A 25,101-nucleotide genomic window follows, 5' to 3' on the forward strand; every position below is an offset into this window, starting at 1 on the left:
GCATAAATTTCGTATAATCGTCAATTTTTTTTTTCAATCGGTCAGTGTTGTTGTGAAAATATGGCAGGTAATTAAATTTCGTGTTTTGAAGTCGAAGTTTAACGATTGTCACCTGTTTGTTAACAAATAACAAAAAGGCATGGATATTGAGCACGTGTTTAACATGTACAATCAGATAATAGTTTATTTTAAGGACATGCATGCGTATTGCGATCACCGGATTTTTACGAAATGGGTCAATCTTAGGTCACTTTGCATACGGAAAATATGTCGGGGAATCGCTTCCTGGAAGTAATCAATTAAAATAAAGTAAACTTCTTCTAAATTTGAACAAATTAAAGATTTTTTTTCAGAAAAAAAGTATATGTACATAAGTTTTATATCGAAAACTATCCATTGAGTTATAAAAAACATATGCATTATTTTTTTTTAATTTGAGGTTTCTTATGACTTTGAATGTTCATTACGTAGAACCGTATGCATATTGTTCGGATAACTTTTCTAGCAGTTAGGGAACGACCACTTGACTTCAAAAAGGGGAGGGGGGAAGAGGGGAGCGGATTTTTCCTTGACAAAGATTCGCATCCTATATTTGATAAAAAAAAAAATTCTGGTCATACAGTTGATTAAAAAAATATTCTGAATCCAGGGCTTCCCTATACATTATAGTGTTAAATATTGGAAATAAATATTTGATTGCTAGCATCGAAAAAAAAAAATGAATAAAAACGTTCACGAGAAAAAAAACCACTCAGACCCCCCTTTTTTATAAGTTAAGTGGCTCATTTATTAAAGCCATTTTGATGATTTGCAGTAGTTTAAAGTTAACAAATTAAAGATGACTCGGTAACGCATCAGAAAACGTAGGCTGCTTCAGTATGCTTAGACAAACAAAAAAATTTACCTCACGTTTTTTTAGTAATGCACTTTATGAGACCAGTGGCAAATATTTCTGTGTACGTTCAGTCGATTCGAGAAGAACTTTTCAAATGAATATTTTTTCGGGAATGATGATTTGAGTCTTGATAATTGGTTAATAAAGCTTCGTTAAGGGTTTTTTTTTTAAACAAATAAATATATCAAGTTTATACAAATATTTCTGTTACATTGTAAGAACTTTATTAATAATTGTTATTAATTTCAATTCTATTCCAAAATCGTTTCTTCTTTAAATATACATGGTGAAATTAATGTTGAAAATGCCTAGTTTAGTGTACACTAATCTACACAAGGCCTACATTTGGCTATCGACTGTATGTAGACAAAACATGATTTAAACTACATGTAAACATTGAGTTTTATCAATGGGAACGTAATTTTGTTTAGTGTGAGTAGCACTAACACAACACCGAGTTTAGGTTAATGTGAACACGGCCTAAGCTTGTCATATTATTTAAAATAAGAATTTAACAAATTCGGTTAAGCGGTTATTCACGAAATAATCCATATAAGCTACAGTGTGGAGGTTAAAAGTAGGATATTTCGCTAATATAAACAAACACGTCTGTTCAGTCATAACTTTTAATAACAACTCAAAAAGCCCACGACGACGTCACTGAAGTCGCCAACGTCGCCAATGGTAGTGTACTAGGAACGTCGCAATCCCGCGGTAATATCGACATTACTGGGGGCCGCAAAAAGGTGCAAATTCTGTTGATGTTGATGGCTTGCTAAAATAATATCGAGGAATAGTGAATTTTATCCTGCAATTGGGTGTTCTACTATACAGATACAGCCCTACAGATATCGCTATGCTGTATCTGTATACTATACAGATATGGCTTTAGAGGTCCGCCCACTGCCGGACTGAGTATTGTATGAACCTTCGTGACTTAAGAATGTGCATTGAAGTTGCATTCCACCGACGTATCAATTGCGAATTAACAATAACTTTTATACGTTCTGTTTCTTTTCAAACATCTCTTTAGATAAGAATTACACCAATTTTCTGATAACAGTCAGACACACATGAACAGCAGTCTTTTATACGATGACAACTATCGATTTCAAAACTTGAATGTGTATGATTGTGTAACAAAAACAACCCTGTCAATTTCAGCATGCATGTTAAGTGAATGTCAAGTCTGAAGCGAAGGACAACTCATACACTCCTGTTTCAAATTGGACAATGTTTTGTTATTTGTTTTTACTGTTGAAATTAGTTATGTTAAAATAGATAATTATTCAGCTTGACCGATGTATTATTGTTGATCATTCGAGATTCTTTGTTTGCGAACCCGTCTGCAGCTGAATGTGTGACTACTGTATCGTACTATTACTACACGGGCCTAAAGGGATTTCAAATCGAAAATAAATGCAAAACATGTACTTTTGTGTCTTTCAAAACACAAATAATTTACAGAATTAATTGCAGGATAAAAACAATACCTGTTTAGGTCTTTAAATATCAGCTGTATTTGTACTCGGCTCGAAACAGGTATAATAGTTCGCTAAAAGCTCGCATACACCTTGTTTCCTAGCCTCATACAAATACAGCTGATATTTAAAGACACTAAACAGGTATTGTATATGTATTGCCTTTTCCAAATCTTTTGTCAAATCTATCAATGTAGTCTTTAAATTATCTGGTATAAGTTCGTCCCAATCTAATCCACATTTCAATAACTCTTGTATCAGGATTTTCGCTCTAATTGTAACCGGACTAAGTAAGCCGAGTGGATCATAAATCTTTGAAAAATGTTTCAAAACTTCTTGTTTAGTAACATGTTGAAGTAGTTCCGGTGTAGGAATTTCACGCTTAGGGTAAAAGATCTCGTCGCTTCGACTGTTCCACAACATTCCAAGTATTTTTGTATACTTATCCGTATCTATGATGTTTTCCTCCGTAGCTAATTTTAGTAATTTAGCACTGTTTGAACTCCATGATCTCAAGTTGAATCCAGCTCCAGTCATCAAGCTCCTTGCTTCTTTGAAATAGGAAAGTAAATTTTTTTCTTTGTTCATACTATAAAATATGTAATCAACATATATATCTCTTTCTAGAATTTTAGCTGTTTCTCTGTTTTCGAATTGTTTCAAATGTTTCTGTATTGTGGCGTTGAGTATAAAGGGCGAAGACGTCCGTCTCTATCTTCTTCGCTCAATCCAACATGTAAGAAAGCTTTCTCAATATCAGTACATGTAGCACACTGGTTGGCTCTAAACTGTACTAGGTGTTTTGTCACGTCATTTAATTTTGGTGGTTCGTCCATCAGACAATCATTTAGACTGGGATGACTTGGTGATTGACGACAACTACAGTCGTATACTATTCGTATATGAGTTGTGCTAGATTCCTTCTGTATAGGGTGGTGTGGAATGTAATAAATTTACATCTACGAACACTGTCGATTTATCTAAATGTCTTACGTTTTTGTTTCTATCTCCAAATGATGATAACTGTAGAATTTCAGTTCCCTCTGAATGTATATTAAATTTTCTTGCTAAATTTTATGTCTCTACATGAGTGGTCTGACCATACGGGTGCTACTGTAGTTTTTAAAAGAACATTTGTACGTACCTCGACTGACGATGAGTATAAAATTGAAGTGTCCTCTTCTTTCTGATTCGTGTCATTTACCAAATGTACCGATGTCTGGTTAGCTTGTCTATTGTTTCCATGAAAATTCATATGCTGTTGGCTGTAATTTGTATTTTGCACGCTTTGTCTACTCCTGTCACTATCGTGGTTCTTGTTGTTAAATTGGCATACAGTACACAGACTTGTGTGGTGTCTTTTGTTGCAATTTCGGCATAAGTGTTTTGACTAACATTCATTTATACGATATGTTCCAAAACAGTTGAAACACAATTTCTTGCGTTTACAATGTTCAGATACGTTCGCGCAATGCGCTGGTGCGTGTACATCTTGGCAAAATACACAAGGTTTAGTGTCTATATTCTGGCGTATATTTCTTGTATTTCTTGTATTTAAAGCTTGATTTTGACGGGGTTTAGTCCCAGTAAAGAAGGATGACGTACTTGGTATATTGCTGGGAGTTTCAGTGTCTCGTCCCGCGTCAATTATGTTTATTTCATTGAAAATACTTGTCCGGCGGTCTCGTAATAACCAGTTCTCTGTTCCATTTTCACGGGCAAGTTTTTTTTTAAAAATTTCTTCCGGTAATTTATTCAAAATAATTGGTACAAGTAATATTCCGTACGAATCTTGTGACTGGTCTAAAGATTCCAGCCCTTCGACGTAAGTTTCCATTTGATCATAGAATTGTCTCAAATTGACAAGATGGTTTCGTGGTGATGGAATTTCTAATAATGCTTGTATGTGTGCTTGCGTGATTTTGTGTGTTTGTCCGAATCTTTCCTTCAATAAAATAATGGCGTCTGCGGAGTTTGCATTAGTAAGCTATGGTGCGTAATGCTTCATTCTGTAACTGCGCTTTGAGGTAATTAAATTTCTGGACATCGGTCAATGACGGGTTTAAATGTATGGTGCATTCATACGAATCCCAGAAAGTTTGCCACTCTAATATATTCCCTGTGAATATCGGAAGTCAGAGTTTGGGTAAGTAGTGATTCTGACTGCTTTCGGATGTATACGAATTTATATTAGTACTCACTGTATTACTAGCTTGAGAGAACGGATTTTGGGACGTCTGCGTGCATGAGTTTTCTGTGAGGTTTGCTGAGACGAACGGTTGATGTTCAACATTTAATATTTGCGATGAAGTTCACTCTGACGTGTTTTTGATTTGGTATGAGTATCTTGAATAAAATTTCTTATGTGTCTTATTTTTGTTTTTAACGTAATACAATACTCATCTGAGTCTATAATTTCACTTTCAATATATTCTGCTTCCGCTATGTTGAGTATCTGCTCATTCAAATTGTTCAGTATCTTTTGCTTTCGAAGAAGGTTTTCAAATGTTGCGGTCAATTCTTCTGGATCGAAATCTGTATCTTGCTTCACTGCATCTATCTTTCGAATAAGTTTTGTAACAGCACTTCTGTTCCCAGATCTAATCGATTTGAGCTTACTTAAATCCATTTATCACGGTACCATAAATGTTGAAGTTAAAAGTAGGATATGTTCGCTAATATAAATAAACACGTCTGTTCAGCCATAACTTTTAATAACAACTGAAAAAGCCCACGGCGACGTCACTGAAGTCGCCAATGTCGCCAATGGTAATGTACACACTTAGGAACGTCGCAATCCCGAATGGTTTTAGCTTTATCAAACAGGGAGAAAAAAAGAACAGTCACACACACACAACATACCCAGCCTCACTTCAGTTTTCTAATAACTGTTTTTGTCCCATTAGAATCGAAATAATTCATGAAAGCCATAGACCTGGGCCGTGACATTCGTTGATATTATCCCTCGCTAACGCTCAGGGTATCACGGCCTAGTCTATGTGTACATTTCCAAGAAATCTAAGGCTTCCATGATTTATTTCCTAAGCAGATGACCCAATCAGAGACCAGTCAGAAGTCATTTCACTCCTCGAGGGATTTCATAATTTCTATTGTTTTCGCATGTTACATTTGTAAAAATTGGTGTATACTATAGCTTTTAATTGTTCTGTCGAACCTTGTTGATTCGAAGTCGAAGGGACCAGACTAAGTTATGTGACTCATCGGGGGTTCGACTCATCCGATATCGAGTGTGTCGTCATGAATTTGTCAAAGAAATGAACGTGCTGTATAGTTTTAGTATCATATATTGTTTCCGTAAATCGATGGGTCTTTTAAAATTAAAGTCATTCATGGTATAAATCATATTACCACACGGCTGCAATAAGTGGTGCATAGTAAGTCCAAATTAGAATTAAGATTACTTGACAATTTTTGGAATCTTGTAAAAATTCAAGTGATCGTTTAATAGCAGACCCAATTGACATAGTTCATTTGTTTGTTGGTGCTTTAAAATTACCAAAAAGAGTACGAATATATATAAATTCATATTTCGACTTTTCTAAATGCTCATTTGATTTGAAGTTCGATATTTTTTATATGAGATTAGTTTTGTTTTGCTATGGCCGTGCCAGTATTTCTCCTCGATCTTTCTATAAAAAGTTCAAAGCCCCCAAAAAAGATATGTAAGACAAACACCAAAAAAAATTTCATAACAAATAATAGTCTACTATAGCCTGCACAGCAAAAGACTGTTGTAAACAGCCAAAGAATGTGGTGAGGCAAAACTTGAATGGGACGAAAGACTAATGATAATTTTTCTTTTGATAAAAGACTCAAATGAATTTCAGACAAATATTTGTTGGTAAAGGAGTATAAACAGTATGTCGAAGAAGTATTACATATATATAATCATATAACTTTTACTTACATTTGAATCATAGAGAATCTACCAGTTGGTTTGTTATCACTTTTGTCTGCAAAAAAAATAAATTATAATCTTTTAATCAAAATAACATTTGTTAGATATATTGTTTAAGTAAATTGAAATTCTCTGAGATCCCCATTCAAGTTGCACTAGGCAACGAATGTGGATTCAGATAATTCAAACACGCCATGTTCGTACATTTTACACAGTGATCAAACTGTATTCAGTGGATATTAACTAAGTTGTACGTTGGACATTTCTGCAAACGAAGGCAGTGACGTCGAGAAACAAGAAACATATTTGCCAGTGCGAAGAGCATTATTTAGTGCTTTGGTTAAACACTAGATTATTAAAACAAAACCTTCCATTCATTATCAATATGTTAAGTTCATGATTGAGCGTAATTGGCTGGAAACGTTATGCATAACTGTTTATTTTAAATATACAAAAAGTTTTTTCACTAGTACTTGTGAAAAGAACTTCAAATAAGTACTTGAATATATAACTTCAAATAAGAGTACCAGAGAAAAAGCAAAATCAAGCAAAAGTCAAATTGAGAACATGACCTTGATATTCATCCGAAATATATAGATTCTACCACTGTGTCGAGTGTGATACGATATTTATCTACTGGAGACAGTAAAATGTTCAAATTCAAAACGCAAGGCTCGCGACCAATTCAATTGTTTAAACTTTAATTGTCGAGAGTGAATAAATATCGTTCTGTAGATGATTTGGTGGTTAACTCAGTTTCTCTGATGATTTTAATACGATATTCAGACACAATGAAACCTTTTCCTTTATTAACCTGCACGAAATTGAGTTCTTTTAATGTCACGTCATCAGTCATGTTGACCTTGTGTCATGACGTAACATTTAGCTATTTAGAGTAGAGCAATACAATTTGACGTCATAATCGAATTTTGAGGAATTGAGATTAAACGACATACACGTTGGTTAAAAAAAAAATAGCCGTCCAGGAAAAGTCTAAATCGTGAAAGAAGTCTACAAACTTTTATCATCGTTGGCCATTCTTAGAAAATACTTGAATTAAAGGTTGAACAGTTAAATGTTTTAAAGCTATTGCAAGAAGATAGAAGATATGTAATCCGACAGATCTTTGGATTTTTTAAATATCCTCATCTTATTCTCAATATTTGAACTTACCTGTGAATACATCTTCTTCCAATAAAAATTTACTTTGTCCTAATGTAACACCATATAAACAGGAATACGAAACATTAAGATCGTCTTTTGTCAGATTTTGTATAATCAAGGTGTATCCATCTTTCTCAGCCTTTCCATCATACTTTTTATTTGATCGTCCTGTTTTGACATCTATAAACAGTGTGCGTTGAACTGGAGTCCATCTATCCCATCCTGCATCCTTTGGACAGCAGTTTGGAACATGGCAAAATAATGTCACGTTTTGTCCATAGTCTGTAGCCTTTCCAGTAACTGTCCATTCCAAAACACCTGAAACTGTTTTATTTGAGTTAGATCTAGGTAAATGGTCTATACACTGGGTAGAATATAAATAACTTAAACAAATATAAATAGATATAAGAGGATTGGATTTTAGTGCCAATGAGCAAACTCCATCTAGATCACACTTTGTAAAAGTAAACCATTACAGGTCAAAGAACAGCCTTCAACACAGAGCCTTCGTTCACACCGAACAATAAGCTAAAAAAAGACCCACAAGTCTCAACTGTTAAACCAACAGGAAAACTAGCAGTCAAATTTAAATAAAAAGCGAGAAACGAGAAACACTTATAAACCCCATCAACAGACGTCAACTTCTAAAATCAGGTTCCCGAATTATGACATGTGCAAAGAAATGCAGCCGGTTTACATGATTTAGTAGGCACTAATATTCACCCTAACCTGAAACTCAAGTATACTATCACAACCTACACTACAAACCATTAAAGTCTGAAATTGCTTATATCTGTACTCGACTGTACTGATTTTTACTCGACCAGTCTGAATTGGTCTGACTTTTACTTGACATTACTCGACCCCAGTCTGAACCATACTTGACTGTACTGAATCGTACTTGACCCTTATTTTTGCCGTTGAAAATAGTCTGAACTATTACTCGACCAGTCTGAAACAGTCTTAACCAATTCTCGACGTGTACTCGACCTATTTTTCCAGTCTAAACCATACTTAACCAAAGGTCTAAACAATACTCGTCCAGTCTGAACCATACTACACAAAAAAAACTGTACTTTTTTAACTGGTAAAATAAATTTCTTTTTAACTGACATATATAACAACAGCCGACAAAATTTATAAAAAAATTAATTTAACCTTATAAAAGAAATATATCTCTGATTATAAATTTAGGATTAAAAAAAAATATTATATATAACTTCTATCAAAAAGGGATAAAATTAAATAAATAAATAAAATTATTTTTCTGATTGGTGGTGAAATATAAAGTATAACCTCTGCTTGGGGGCAAACTCATAAATAAGATCCAACCTAGTCAGATGTATTAAATTCTAAATAACATTTATTCAAAATTGCAACATCCTGTTTAAATCAAATAACAAGGCCTTTCGAATATACATGTATGTACTAGATAAGTAATACACGAATTTAAGAAAATAGGGCTTTCTTTTTACCTGTACTGAGGTAATTAGATCATATTAAAGTGCTTTATGTATGCCATGTTAATTTGACAAAAAAAAACTTAAATTAATTGAAAAAAAAATTTACTGTTACTTTTGAATACATTTAATTTTTTAAAAAGGTTATCAAGGATTGCTATGGAAATCCTATTATCATGATTATATTAAATTCTTGGTTTAATAAAACAAAACAATTAAGCTCTAATTTTTTTTTTAATTTATTAAGTTGTTTTATATACTATTTCATATATATCTTAATAAAAAAAAACGTTCACTGCATTATTAACTGGACTCAACGGACACCATAAATCTATACTAGGCTTGAGTTAATGGTGAAAATAGTCCAGTTACCATAAAATACTTCCGAAATATTCATAATTGAAAATATTAGTCACGATTCATTTTTTTAGATTATTTGTCAGCTTGTTTTATTTATGTTTTAAAAGTTGATATATATTATTATGTAAGTGTTGATTAATATTGAGTTGAAGTTATATTATGATTGATTATTGTGAAATTTTAGTTTCAATACTGTATCGAATACACTTTTAATTTCAAGTTGTTGTTCAAATTTCATTTTTTTTTAAATTCCGTAATTGATAAAATTCAGTTGATCGATACAAAGAATAGGTCTAGGTTGGTTAAGACTTGGTCGAGTATGGTTCAGACTAGGTCGAGTACGGTTCAGACTAGGTCGAGTACGGTTCAGACTCGTATAAAATGGTTAAGTACTGGTCAAGTACACATTCCGACTGTTAAGTATGGTTCAGACTACAGTCGAGTATTATCAAGTAAATCTCAGACGAATTCAGACTGGTCGAGTTAAAATCAGTACAGTGTAGTACAGATATAGTCCATTTCAGTCTTTTAATGGTTTGTAGTGATAGTAACACACACTACAAAATATCTTAATTCAATCAAAAGACAAATAAAATAAACTCATCATAGATTCCAGGACATTTTGTTTTTGCGCCAGACGACCGTTTCGTCAGTGACACTCGAATAGAAAAAAAGTTAAAAAAAGCCAAATATAGTTGTAGAACGATTAAATTTGATCTATAACTGTTAACCCTTTTACTAGTATCCATCATTTATTTATAAAGAACAAAGCAAAGGAGTAACACATTTTATGTGCTAGTCTACCTAAGAATCAGGCAGTGGTGAAAACATGTCATACAAAAACCCACTCAGGCTCACATTAATTTATGTTCAAAATGTATAATGATGCAAAAATATACCATTCGTTTCATTGTCCTGTTCTGGTAATTTGAGATACAATTTGGTTACAATGCACTAGAAATTAACAATAAAGAGGAGCTAACTCTGTAATTTGCTATCATTCTATCCAAAGTTTATCTAAAGATTTCTCAAGTTACCAGACACGCAGACACTAAAGACCTACCATTTCTAACTCAGGATGAGTGTCGCTTCAAAATAGGAATGCTAGGTAGGTGGGTATTTTACAGCCATGTTTTGATTTTTTTCAAAATTGCCTGATTCTTACAAAGACTGGCATTTAAGTGTTGAAATTCTAAGAATACTTAAGTCAAATCGCAGATCTCAGTTGAGCATGGTATTTTTTTTTTATATAATATTTGCCTAGATTTCTTATTTATAAATTCACAGCATATACATGACTGGCACGTATCTCAAAGGGACATTGTGTGCGTGTGTGGTGAAAAGCAGCATACAACAATTCAGGTTGGATTTCGTGTAAGCCTATTGTTGCATCAATTTATATTTTTTTAGAATTCAACAAACTTGCTTTTATATCTATTGTTAACTTGTTTATACAATATACACAAGATGATATTTTTAGTTACCTTGTATCATATGACAATTTATGAAAATCAGCAAAAGTAGTAATTGCTTCATGTCCAACTTATATCTGAAAATATAAAAAAAAACACAACTGTTATGTTATTTACTTGTCACTGGCGCTTAGACAAAACAGAGTGTCATAGCTAGCCAAACATTCGAAAAGACATACTTGGTCAACGTGGAAATAATTGCGATCCATCAACCCATAGTTTGTAAACATATACCACAGATATACAACGCAAGACACACAAAAATTCAAACAAATAAAGGCGACAGTAGTATACCATTGTTCAAAAGTCAAAAATCGATTGCGAAAAAAACAAATCCGGGTTACAAACTAAAACTGAGGTAAACACATCAGCTATAAGAGGAAAATAACTAAACAACAGAAAAACTGAAGTGCGACAAAAAAAAAACGACAATGCAACATAAAACCTAACCGACAATGCAACACACACGAAAAAGAACTATTAGATAACAACTGCCATTCTCCTGACTTGGTACAGGACATTTTATGAAAGAAATTATTGAACCTGATTTTGCGGCTAGCCAAAACTCACGCTTTAATGGTAATGTTAAATACTACCTGACAGGACTACAGTACCAATAAACGCTAAACCATTCAGGAAAGAGAGATAGGGAAATAAATATTACAATACGTCTTTCGACATGCTAATAGGTATCAAGCTAAGGCTAATAATTTAATACACCATACATGCGTGTCGTTAATGACACAAATGCATGCCTCATAGACTACATACAATTACAATTCAACCTAGGGATTAGTTTGTTAACGCCATGGACTGTCAAAAAGAATAAAAGTTTCGATAAGCAGAAGGGTAATTTTGATTTTACCTTATTACAAATAGGTGTATTAGAAGTTATAAAAAATAAACCTGTATGGCTGTTTATAAATCATTAAAACCATTCGAAAAAAATAAATAAATTGTTGATGCCAAAGTAAACAATATTAAAAAAATCTAACATTTGAATTACAACATTGTTTGTTTAAAGGTTCGATGAGGGCCCACGGATCACATAGTTGTTTCTTCAATTTTAGTACAATAATACCGAACAATTGAGTTAATACCGTTCTTAATAAGGTAGAGCCAAATTTACGCAAATATGTGTATCTATGAAAGAAGTCAGTGAAATATTTTGGTAATTTATGGTAAGTAAATCTCTGATTTCATAATTAACAAGTGATGCATTGATTTAGTTCGTTGAAATCTATGACATCACTACACGAACGGGCATAAAAAAGAGTCATGACGGAGGCAAAGGAACATCGACATCTCAAACAAGAAAAGAAACTACACGACCGATTTACATTTAATAACAAAAGCTTAACCCATCCTAAGTATCCTTGTTTGAAATGACTTCATGATTTACACATGGAAATGAAAAATACTGCACTTGTAATAACATTAATAACACAAATACAAATAAATCGAAAATCACAAAAATACTTAACTCATTTACAGACAACAACTTATCAATTATAAGGTGCATCAAGGAAGACTAGTGTATACGGTTGGATCATGTCAATTAAAACGAAGACGTAATAGCCCTCATAGAGTATATATTTCTTTTGCACTTTGAAGTGATATATGTCAACAGTATTGTGTCGATGTGATGTTTACATTGTATGGTAACATCACCGTATACTGCTTACATAGTAGACGTTTCAGTGTTATTAATAGCGAGCTAACATCGTGTTAATAGTGTTTACTGAATCTTTACCTTTGTGTTAACATTAATAGTTATCCCACAAGGACGCGGTGTGTCAGTGTAAGATCACCCCGATGGCCGGAGGCCAGAGGGTGATCTAACACTGACACACCAAGTCCGACTGGGATAACTATTTTACATCCCAGCTGTTTTAGATTAGACAAAAAAACATTTACAATTCATAAAATCTAGTTTAGAACGCAACACAACCATAACAATATACTTTATATATTACTATATGATGTATACCCTTTTTGACCCCCAAACACGATGAGTAGATATCAATCAATGTCAACTCGCCACACTTGCCAATCGGCCCACACTTTATCACCACTTTATAAAAATATCGTCCCACTCTTGTTTACCGACTTGCCCCACTTTGAAAAAGTGTAAACTCAAATTGAACAATCAGTCTGAAAACTTACTAATTAACGAAAAAGGTTAAAACCACATTGGATAAATGTCTGACAACTCGCCCCACTTATAAAAAGATCTTGCTTCCTTTAAGTATGTCAAATTACAATTATTTAGTATCCAGTCGTCCTGGTGTAGTGATATGTGTCGTGGCTTGATATGCTAAAGGTCTTGAGTTCGAATTTGAGCATGTACACTGGATTTTTTCTACGTTAATTTTGATAGATAGTCTTTTCCGTATAATTAATTATAAGTTTCATAGTGGATTTGACATTCCCGCCAAAATTTTACAGAACAAAGGAAAGCATGCATAACAAAGAAACTAAAACTTGGGTGATCTGGTAGGGGTTATCCGGCTCAGATCACCCCTGTTAAAACAATGGAGCTGGGGTGTAATCTTTGATATCATTAACGTCCCGAAGTTGCTAATTACAAGCCGTAATGTCACTTAATTGAATACCGAGTCTATACCGTTGTTTTAACATCGTTGATTTCGTCAACATCTCAATTATATTGTATACCATGACTTTTTGTTTACATCGTTCACTCCGTCAATATAGTTACATTATGGTGAATTGACAGGTACTTTTTTTTTACATCGTTTACATTATAACAATATTATTTGATAAGCAATATCTGAATGATTAGCAAGGAAAGATACCGATGATTGGCATCACACTTTATAATCCTATAACTAGTCAAAATTCAAAAGATGTTAACATTATATCGTAAATACATTTACAAAATCAAATAGTAAACTATGAAAACGATGTAAGGAGTATATAAGAGTTCAAACACAATAAAATGATCTTGTACGATATCGTGAAGACTGCAATATAAACGATGAACACATGATATTGATATCACATTGTATAAATCTGTAAATAAACTCATCAGAGATACCTGGATTACCTTTTGTATTAACGTCATTCGTCTACAAAAAGACTCACCAGTGATGTTCGAATCCAAAAAAGTTAAAAAGGCCAAATAAAGTACGAAGTTGAAGAAAACTGAGGACCAAAATTCCTAAAAGTTTAGCAAAATACAGCTAAGGTAATCATTCTTTAGGTAGAACGTAAATAATGTCATCTATGTAAACAGTAAAGAACTGTTATTTCAAATGTAAAAAGTGATGAAACGATAATACGTCAACATTTTCAATATAAGTCTATGTCAGTTATGAAAAGGTCTTTCAATAGCATTGCTAGATAATCTAGAAACAAATCTATTTTAAGGACATATAAATAGTTAAAAAGACTTTCATTGCTACAAATGTATTTCAAAAAGAGCATTCGTGTCGACCGAAATCCTTTCCATGTAAACATAGGTCAGTGTTCGGATTCAGAATCGGAAGTCGATACTCAATTTTCCATATTGTAGAGATACCCGACTGAAAACCATGGACACCAGAGAACACAAAAGAAATGTATGAATCAAAGTCTGTACCGAATGCTTTGCAAGTTTGCACCTTAAATTAGAGGAAAATAGGTGTAACAGTTCTGGAAACAGAGGTCAAGGTAGAAAGAGATAATGTAGAAAACCATGAAGTCATGAAGTAAGTGGAAAATATTTTGATGAGAACTATATGTGTTTATAGGAAATGAAAACCCACTGTATTTTAGTGAATAAATATTTTATCATCATGAGACAGGAGAACATTTTTGGTTATAGTTTGAATGGTTGGATTTTCTTTTTTATATCACTTTCATTTCTTTCTGGGTTTGTTTACTTCATTTGTTTTTATTGCTCTAAATAGGATTTTTTTGGCAGAAAGTGATTAAAAACAGAAACTAGGCAATTCTAGAAAGTATTAATCAAAGAATGACAAAAGCAGTAGCCAATGAGGACATTACTCGTATCAAAAAACTTCAGTTAAGGTCGTTTAGAGAATCTGGAATAACTAGAGCAAAAGCAAAATGGCAAAATTAAGAACAGAGAAGTACAAAATATTTTTTTGCGATCTATAAAATAAAAACGTTAAACAAAAATTAACTTTAGATAGGAGGGAAACTCTCATTAATCAAGCAAAACAACTTGCATAACAAAAGTTATATAATGAGAATATGTATACATGCATGCAAACATATATAAGTAATTTACACAAGACTTATGTCTATTCTTTTGAAAACACATTCGTCAAAATTCGCTATGATGAACAAAGTATTCATTTAGATAGCGATTTTCAAGTTGAATAAATTTATAATGCATTAAAAGATATGAAAAATTACAATTATTTTAGCTTAATACGACATCCATTCATTCCTGCTGCGTTATTTCAAAGAAGCATTTCAAGAAGGTGAATTATAAATTTTACAAGCACAAGGTGTTATCACTTGTCTACCTTTAGATGGTAAACCGGAACTTGTTCTAAAGGAATTGGCGACCTATTTCACTACTTAATGAAGACCATGAAATAGTATCGATCTGTATTGCCAGTAGAAGTAAAAATAATCCTCGATCAGTGGAACTCAAACTGGCTTTATGAAAGGGTGTAGGTTTTTCCCATAGTCTTATGTTACATTATGAATAGGCAAGTATCACTGAACTAGTATATATATATTTATGTAGGGGCCAGCTGAAGAACGCCTCCGGTTGCGGGAATTTCTGCATAGAAGACTATTGGTGACCTTCTGTTGTTGTCTGTGCTATGGTCGGGTTATTGTCATTTTGAAACATTCCCCATTTCCATTGTCAATTTTATAATATGTTACATATATTTGTATTAAACTGGATGAGTAACCATCCATTTATTAAACATGTTAAAAGAGACACAGACACTTTCAATCGATTAAACAGAATATCGTCAGTATACACACATGTCATTAACATGATTGAAGTAGCATACACGTAGTTTATGATATATTGACATTTGGAATTTTCGGTTGTTTTTGTCGATTGATCGAAGTATTTCTTCCTTTGCCATAATCCTAGTACGCCATTTTATCTCCAATTTCAAAGTGTTAAGAATTTATTTTTTTATATTCTAGATTTAGTTTTATCATAAAAAGACTTGTAAGAAACCTAATCCATATGATATGTCATTTTAGCTTTTTTTATTATTGTTATTCCTTTTTTTACTAAGTCATGCAACTTTTTTGGAGTTAAAATATGGTCGTGTACTTATGTTAACTGTAAATTTTCTATTTTCTATTTATACAAGTTTCCCTTTATTAGACAACTGATTGAAATTTAAGAGGAAAGTGTACATTTCTTAGGTAACAATTGAAACACCCAAAAAATATATGTGCGTGTCATCAATCAAGAATCTCTTAAGTGTTTGTCTTATGGAATAACAATATGATTTTTGCCATTTAGAAATTATAGATATTACAGGTTTTGATGGGTTTTGATTTAATGTATTCGTTTCTTTTACGAACCAGTGTGATGTGATACTTTATAAACTGTGAAGACAGATGTTGTTGAAGACTCAACCTAGCCCTCTACATGCCATTTGGTTATCTGCATCGGTGCTGTGAAACCTGAACGACGCATATCAAATATCTTCTTTCATTTCATATCACTTTAGAATAATCAATACGGTTTACCTGAGCTTGCAATTCCTATCACAATTGCCTTAACATATATTTGCTGATTACAAGCTAGAGAAGTCGTTTAACTAGGATTTCCTAATGGGGAAGTTGGCTTGATTGAATGAGTTTGTACTTACTCGAGAAAAACGACGAGTGCCACAAATGGACCAAGTTATGATTTGTACGGGGTAACTGAACTATCAGCATTCTAATATGCACTAATTGTGCCCCTCTTCTTGCCGGCTTTTTTCTTTATTGTTATGAGTCTGAATTTATACATAAATTTATTAGAAAAAAGATAAGAAGTTAGCAACTTCCTCTAACTTCACTTTCAGTTTTATATATGATGTGCTTTCACTAAAAAAATGAAAAAAAAAATGATGACTATGTTGAACGCATCTATTCCATCGAACTAGAGATAAAGGATACAACAGAAACAGTTAAGTCCGCTTTATATCATGACTTACATCTAGATATTGACAATGAGGGTAGGCTGAATACAAAACTTTACGACAATAAAGATGATTTCAGCTTCCCAATTGTGATCTTTCCATATCTGTATAGTCTGCACTTGGATTATGTATCTCCCTGTTGATACGATATACTCGGGCTTGCATTTTTTATTATGATTTTTTCGTGACAGAGGGTTGCTGATAACAAGGAAGCTACTAAACCAAGAGTTCCAAATGGTGAAGTTGAAATCATCCCTTCGTAAATTTTACGGACGCTATCACGAGTTGGTTGACCGTTATTCAATTACCGTTTCACAAATTATATCGGGTATGTTCTTTATGTCGGAACTTCAATCCATTCCCTTTTCACCATGAATGTGACCTTTTTAACCAATGACGGTGTCGGTTTATGTTTGATCTATGGATTTGACTGTCCCTCTGGTATCTTTAGATCCTCTTTTAAATAGCTCCAGGATTTTGGTGGGGATCGTACTTACCAGATATCTTCAATTTTGGGTACTGATATTTGTCGTTTCGTCGGGTTATATAATAGGTACTTTACTATTGCCCGTCAGTTTCATAGTTTGAATATTCCTAAAGTATCTTTTACTTCTTTTTTTTTATTTTTTGGAAAAGCGCAACAGTGAAGTAACATTTGAACCATTAATATGCGATCAAGATCATATATTCAAGTTAAAAGTCGATTTCTTAAAATGTTCGCAGCATTTTAAGTTTCCGTTCGATATAATACACGTATTATACATGTATGTATACACAAAACCTGTTTACTAAGATATTTTGCAAATGTTAATGTCTTAATAAAAAAAAGTTTGCTATGAAGTAAATCACTTGATGTCCCCCCCCCCTTCCAAAAAAAAAAGAATTATGATTTTTTAGAAATCAAGAAGTCTATTTATATTTTGTAATTTCTGAAATCTGTACTTAACAATTATTTATTTTTGGCATTGTTCTTGGTAATTCACATTTTTGTATTACGTTTGTTTTTCTCGGTAATACACAAATTTGGATACATGCCAAATATGAAAAATCTTTCTAAATTATATATTTTTTTTACCTTTGTAATTCTGAACATTACAATATTACTATACAGATGGTATTTTAACGAGGTTGCAAAACATACATTATTCAGATATATAGTAATACCACTTCATTGAACTATAGCGATATTTGATAGTCTTGTCGTCTTCAATAAAGAATTCAGGTAATTCGAATATCTTCTTAGTATCCATATAAAATTTTGACGCACCCGTTATTTGAGAAGCCAGGAATATTTAACCTTAATTTCTCTTCAACTCTTATAATTGTTGAAAACAAATAAATGAGCAAAGTAAACGTAAATAAATGCAACATTAGTATAACACTTGTCAAAAGTCATTCAAGGAATAAAACAAATTCTGGTTATAAACTAAAACTGATGGAAACACGTCAGCTTAAAGACGAATAAAAGAAACACAGAAACAATGAAGTGTAACAAAAAACAAACGCCAACATACATAGAAAAGAATTTTTGATAACAACTGCAATATTCCTGACTTGGTACATGTCATTTGAAAAAAACGATGGGTTTCAAATTAAACCTACTGTTATGGGTATCCAAACATCCGACTTAAATGGCAACGTTAAGAAATGGAGCATTTGCATTATTCAAGTATCTTGATACTAGCACGGATCGACGTATACGACAGATTTTTATACCATTATGCTTTTATCCCGACCGCAATTGAAATAAATCAAAATCAAATGCATTATAAAATATCTTCATCGCGACCAACCTGACTTAATTTATCATATCTATTCATTAATGTGTTATCTGATACATTGATACGGATAGTCATGATAATATGTGAATAATGCAAATGCTCTAGTATGAAAACACAGAAATAAAGCACAACATACACTCATCACAAAAAAAAAACAAACGCACAAACAAATAAAAGTTGGCACACTATGCAAACCACAAAACAACAACTTACATCTTCCATCAACGACAGAGTAGAAGAGGACTAAACAATAGTAACGAACATGTAATCTTGACCTTTACACAATTGTTTCAAAATGCCAATCTCAACAAATATGACAATGACGATATCGAAAGGCTAGTTTATGATTATTGTGAATACAAAAAATGAGACAGAGCATATTATCAAACCGAAACCATAACTGAAACATCAACAATAAATACATGAGTGTGGAATGTATTACATACCGAGACAAGTCGCATAGCAGTGCAATTCAGACTCGGTAAAACTGTTATAAAATTGAGAATTGAAATGGGGAATGTGTCAAAGAGACAACAACCCGACCATAGAGCAGACAACAGCAGAAGGTCACCAACAGGTCTTCAATGCAGCAAGTCTACAATAGAACACGTTTAAGTGAAATCAGTGCATTCATGATATATATGCAGTATGCAATCGTACCTCATTTTTTTTTATATATCCATACAAGTCAACACTCAAGCAAACTTATATAAGAAGGAATTAGACAAAATTGGTAACGACTGGTTACTAAAGACATTACACCTCCAAAATGTGTCGCTCGTGATATGAGACACACATAAAAATAGAACGTGCACGTTGCAAAACTTATAGGTTTAGCCAGCTATAAAACTAGATTCAATTCATCATTTTTCGATCTAAGGAAATACCTATACCAGGAAAATGACAGCTGTTTTTCATATAAGTCGTTTTACTTTGTAATTGAGCCCAAATATTTATCTATGTGACAAAAATCTAAATGACATTATTTTTTATTACTCATATATAGCAATTTGCGATACAAACTATATCAAATTTTAACACGTATTTATCTAGGCTTATTTAGTTATGTTATTTTCTTAGCTATGATAATCAAAAACGTTACCAAATAGTACATGATAATCTAACATCTTTTTCTTTAATTGAGTAAACCTTATCACTGAACTTTATATTGTGGTAAAGCAAATCACGCGATAGGATATTTACAAAATAGTGTTACCGTCGAAGATCAAGTTTGACAGGTAAATTTTAATTAAAGAACAATAACCGTAAAAAGTAACAAAGGGCAAATAAGACTTATGTTGAAATTTGTTTTTAAACAAATATAAACATCGGTTCATATATGACACAACATTACCCAGAAAACAAAATATTGATTGAGCACCAACCTGAAGAAACCATAAGGGGTGTTTTATGAATGGCGTTAAATTCAAAGGATTTTAAAAGGTATAGGTAGACAGGTGTTTGTGGAAATTTAAATTCGGTTATTATTCGGATTTTCTGATGTCAAAAAATTAAAGGAAGACATTGTTCAATTTATGAATTTTCACTTTAATAACCATTCAATATTTTAAAACGTTTTGAAATTTTAGTTTTTGTTAGTTAAAAAATATCATCATTCCTGATTATTTTTTTATTTTTGCAATTTGCAATTTGAAGAACAAATAGTTAAATAAATTCTAAAATTCGTTTTCATATATTTCGTTGCATATATTTCATAAAATCGAACACATGAGATATCAGTATTCTGAAGTTTTACGGTTTATTTTCTTTTGAAAAAGAAACAAAACACGATTTATAAATCGATTCAAAGCTTAATTAAACAGCTTCATTTTACGTACAGTAATAATCTCTAAGAGACAATTTATTAAAAAATATAAGGTTTCATAATCAAAACACGGATAACAACAAATTTGGTATTTATAAAAATAAAATGAACTAATGGAATTCTAGGTTGGATAATTAGCTCATTTGTCACCATTGTGTTTGTTCTACACTCTTACAAAGAAACCATCATTTTGGTGTACTGTGTCGGACATGATTTCTAAACAAAACAAAATTCCAAATTGTTTACCTCCAATTTGAAATCGAATATAGAGATATATTCACATAGGTCTTGTTCCGATCGGTAAGAATACTCTTGCAGAAGAGGGGCGTCTGTTTGGTAGTTTAATTTTTATCCGCACTAATCAGTTACGGGGGATCTCACAGAAATACAGGATGTCCGTCTCTATCCATTTTATTTCTTTATCAAAAATCGGAAAATTCATACTTTTAGAACGCGAAACCTTTTAGTTTAGTATATTTAAAGTTTGATTGGATATATAAAAGATTGAATATAAAAACTATCAAATTTAAAACAAATTTTAGAATGATTAATTTGCCTATATTTGGTGAAAGAAACGATTTTGGCCTGAAATTTCAGGTTCGTCGAACGAAAGATTTGGGACTCTTTTTAAACACTTTAGTGTCTATTAAAATTGATTCAATTAGTTTTTCTTAAAGATTTTAACTGATTTTGTCATTACAAACGCTCTGATTCAAGCTTAAATATGAAAAATCTACCAAATATGTCAAAAAAACTAACTTTTCAGATGGTTTTTGTCACAAATTAAAGTGGCCACGCCGCATCCGTGTTCATCCTCAACCTTTATATATGTAAAGTATGATCATCAAATACAACTTACATTTCAATAATATGGATGAACACGAATACATCCACTTTCATTTTAGACGGAAACCGTCTAAAATTTAACTAAAATGCTTAAGTTTTGAAGATTTCAGTAATTTAGCATGACTTAATGATGCTAGTACTCGATATATGTGCATTGTATTGTCAAAAACATACCATATTTAACAGAAGCATTCTACTGTCCAGTAAATAGCTAAAAGATAACATATCCATACTTTTGTAAAACTGCTATATTTTGGGGCCCAGTAAATAGCTAAAAGATAACATATCCATACTTTTGTAAAACTGCTATATTTTGGGGCCAAAAAGGGGTCTTACTAAACCTACTCCTTTGAAATATTTGAAAAAAACTTAAAAAGATTAAAATGTTGATATTTTTAACTTTGATTAAATTCCCCCGTCCCCTCGAAAAAAGAAGTTCGAAATTATTAGAGTTTTTGAATTGTTAAGTGTTACACTGACTATTTAACACTTAGTTCTGAATAACATGAATCAATGACAGAAAAACCAGCAATTAAATGACAAAATACATCATTTTTCTCACCTCCTCAGCTAAACATTGTTCCTATATTTGATTCTGCCGAGAGCGTCTTAACAGTGCATGTTAAATCTTGACTGTGATGCGTCGTAGTCTGTGTATAAAATTGTTATGCACTTAGTAAATTAAACATTTTAATGTAATCTACCTCGATAATAGAAATCATCGTAGCGTTTCAGGTAAATTGATATGGTCATTGGCACGCACAGGGTCTGTACTTGAATGTATCTTGCCAACAATATGCTTATTGAAGTTGAACTAGCAGTTGCAAAAGTTGGAAAATAATACATATTTTCGATAATTTGCTTTTGTATATATCTTAGAACTGTTACAGTCTTCACCTAAATTGAAATACCAATTAATTATATTTTTAATCGATTTCCGTTAGAAATATATCTATATATGATTATCATATATTTATGGGGTTCCTGTTGTTTATTCTTTAGTTTTATATGTTGTGTCATGTGTACTATAGTTTGTCTGTTTGTGTTTGTCTTTTTCATTTGTAGCCATGGCGTTGTCAATTTATTTTAGATTTATGAGTTTGACTGTCCCTTTGGTATCTTTCGTCCCTCTTTTACATTTTCGATATGCACAGAAATCAAGAACTTGAAGGCAAATCATTGGCGGACCATTTCAGGGTATACGCTACACGTCTGATACAACGCTGGTTTTTTTTACTAAATTTCTAAACAAGCTTTGTTTACTAAGTCAATCCAAATATATTATAAAAACTATACCACCATTTGCTACATAAAGGGATAAAAAGGGTCGATTTTATTGACATGTATATATATACTTAAAATTTCATTTTAAAATATTTTTATCCTTTGAATAAAACATTTAACTTTTTTGGCTTCAACAGATAGACAGAATCTGTGAAAAAAAATCTTAACAGAACTATGCTGTTAATTTGTACACATTTCGTTTGAATATTTTTGTTATCAAAGTTTTATGATTTTAGTTAAACTGTCATTTTTAACTGAATATGCTTTAAAAATAAATGATTGGTGACTTTTTAAACAAAAGGTTTTAAGTTACATCAGTCTGAATTATAAATTACAGTCGGAAAAATACTTCAAAACCCGATTTGTCAGATTCACAAAAAATACTGAACTCAAACGACAATTCAAAACAGAAAGTCCATAATCAAATGGGAAAATCAAATACCTGAAACACATCAAACGAATTGGTAGCAACTGCCATATTCCTGACTTTTCTTTTCATGAATTTTCTTATGAAGTTTTTTAGCTATCTAAACCTCTCACTTGTTTGACAGCCACATCAAATTCCATTATATTGACAACGATGATTGAACAAATCAATCAGTCATAATAGATACTAATTGTTCTGCACCAGATGAGTATTTAGACAATATTTGTCACTTCAGTGATGCTCGAGCCCAAAATATTCGAAAATCAAAAGCTTATTATAAAGAGCTGTAATCTGAAAAGGTACACAACGTAAAGACAAAGCCGGGCAAGGAATCAGTGTTTTGCATGAGGAAGATATATTCCTTAATTTACAATAGTTTGTTACATTGTGTAACAGCAAAATTTAATAAAAATACAATCAGTATGTTAATGCCAGTACCGAAGAACTCATGGTACTGGCTACTGGACTGGCGATACCCTCGGGGACTTACCAGCAGAGGCATCAACGGAGTGGTAGTAATAACATTAACGGTACTCATTTTTCTGCACCAGATGCGCATTTCGACAATTATTGTCTTTTCAGTGATGCTCGAGGCCAACATATTGACAATCAAAAATTACAAAAAGTATAGCCAAAGCCGGGCAAGGAATTTGTTATACAAGAACTTTCATCAGTCCTTTTAATCTTTATATCGGAAAATCTTATAAAACATTGTCAATACATCCGTTCTCGTTTTTTTTTTTTACAATTTATGCAATTCACTGAGTTTTATTGTTTGTTACCTTAATGTGTCTCATTATTCGAGTTTTAAAACTTGAACTTATATAAAATAATAATTTATGAACATATATACATTTCTGTATAACTGTCTCTCACTTAGTCATCGTCTAAAAGCCCCATTAACTTGGTTTACAAGTATGTTTTCTCATCAGGTTATTTTTCTATATGAGAAATTTGAATCCATTAATCTTGAACCCTAACACTTTTCATAGTGATAAAGCACGCAGAAGTGTCATGATTCAAATCTTAGTCTCCAATATAATAATTACTATGTAAAGTAATATCATGTCCAAATTCTTTAATCGTTAAAAAGACATTATTTTCATACATACACATTTTAAATGTATAAACTTATTTCATAAAAAATTCTCTGTTGGGATAAAGACATTAGTTTTGTCAACTCACCTTGATATAAAGAAGTAGAAAGGTTCAAGTGTAATACTTTATTATTTGATGAATACAAATTTACAATTAATGAAATAATGTCGTCTGAGAACCTAAAATCGTTTTTGGCATATATGCATTGTTGCAATAATTTTGGTGTTTCATTGAAATACAATGAAAAGTACATTTGATAAATTGCATACGCCCAAAACGCTTCCCTAAAAATTCATCCTATGCAGGAACGCCCAAAGGCGAATAATTAAAAGCCAATGATGTATACAAATTGGAACAGATGATGATCTATATGAAATCTCAATTCATTATTGAAAATCTCTTTGTCCAGAAAGTTTTTCATAAATATTTTTTGGACGGTTAGAAGAGAATTTACAAAAAAAAACTACATTAGAAGTATTTCTAAATCTTTTTACAAATATGCATGTGCCATGCTAAGGATTGTGAGTTTGTCTTCTTGTCATCGCTATTAAAGTATTCTAAATATTCTAATGGTACATGAATTATCATTAGGAGGAAAAGCCATTTCTTCTTCAAATCGTTTAAAAGATTTCTTAAAATTTTTTTTTAAAAAGTCACTCAGTCTAAGATTGTTTGTGTTCATACAATAACTTGTTCTAAACAAGACAACATCCAAAGATACAATGCTTGAGGGAATATTTGCCAGATACGCCTTTCGCCTACAAAAGCTTCATCGGTAACATTCGAATAAAAACAATACAAAGGCCAATATAAGTACGAAATCGAAAAGAAGTTCGAAACAGTTTTACTTTGATGAAAAATAATGTGTACCCAAAAAAGAATGCATTCGTGTTAAACAGTCACATAGGCTTCATAAGATAATTTTTTTCATGCTCAAACTTTCACAAGATAT

General features: G+C 32.1%; 1 protein-coding gene across 1 annotated transcript; it reads right to left on the bottom strand.

Annotated features, from left to right (window-relative positions):
- Nucleotides 1-6,300: 6,300 nt before the first annotated feature.
- LOC143074157 (uncharacterized) lies at nt 6,301-15,845 on the bottom strand. Its single transcript, XM_076249706.1, has 4 exons — nt 15,841-15,845; nt 10,764-10,828; nt 7,469-7,783; nt 6,301-6,350 (listed from the first exon to the last, which is right to left on the bottom strand). The coding sequence occupies exons 1-4, from the start codon at nt 15,843-15,845 to the stop codon at nt 6,301-6,303; spliced, it is 435 nt and encodes a 144-aa protein (XP_076105821.1).
- Nucleotides 15,846-25,101: the final 9,256 nt, after the last annotated feature.

This window comes from Mytilus galloprovincialis, chromosome 5 (assembly GCF_965363235.1).
Source record: "Mytilus galloprovincialis chromosome 5, xbMytGall1.hap1.1, whole genome shotgun sequence".
In the NCBI taxonomy this organism is placed as follows: domain Eukaryota; kingdom Metazoa; phylum Mollusca; class Bivalvia; order Mytilida; family Mytilidae; genus Mytilus; species Mytilus galloprovincialis.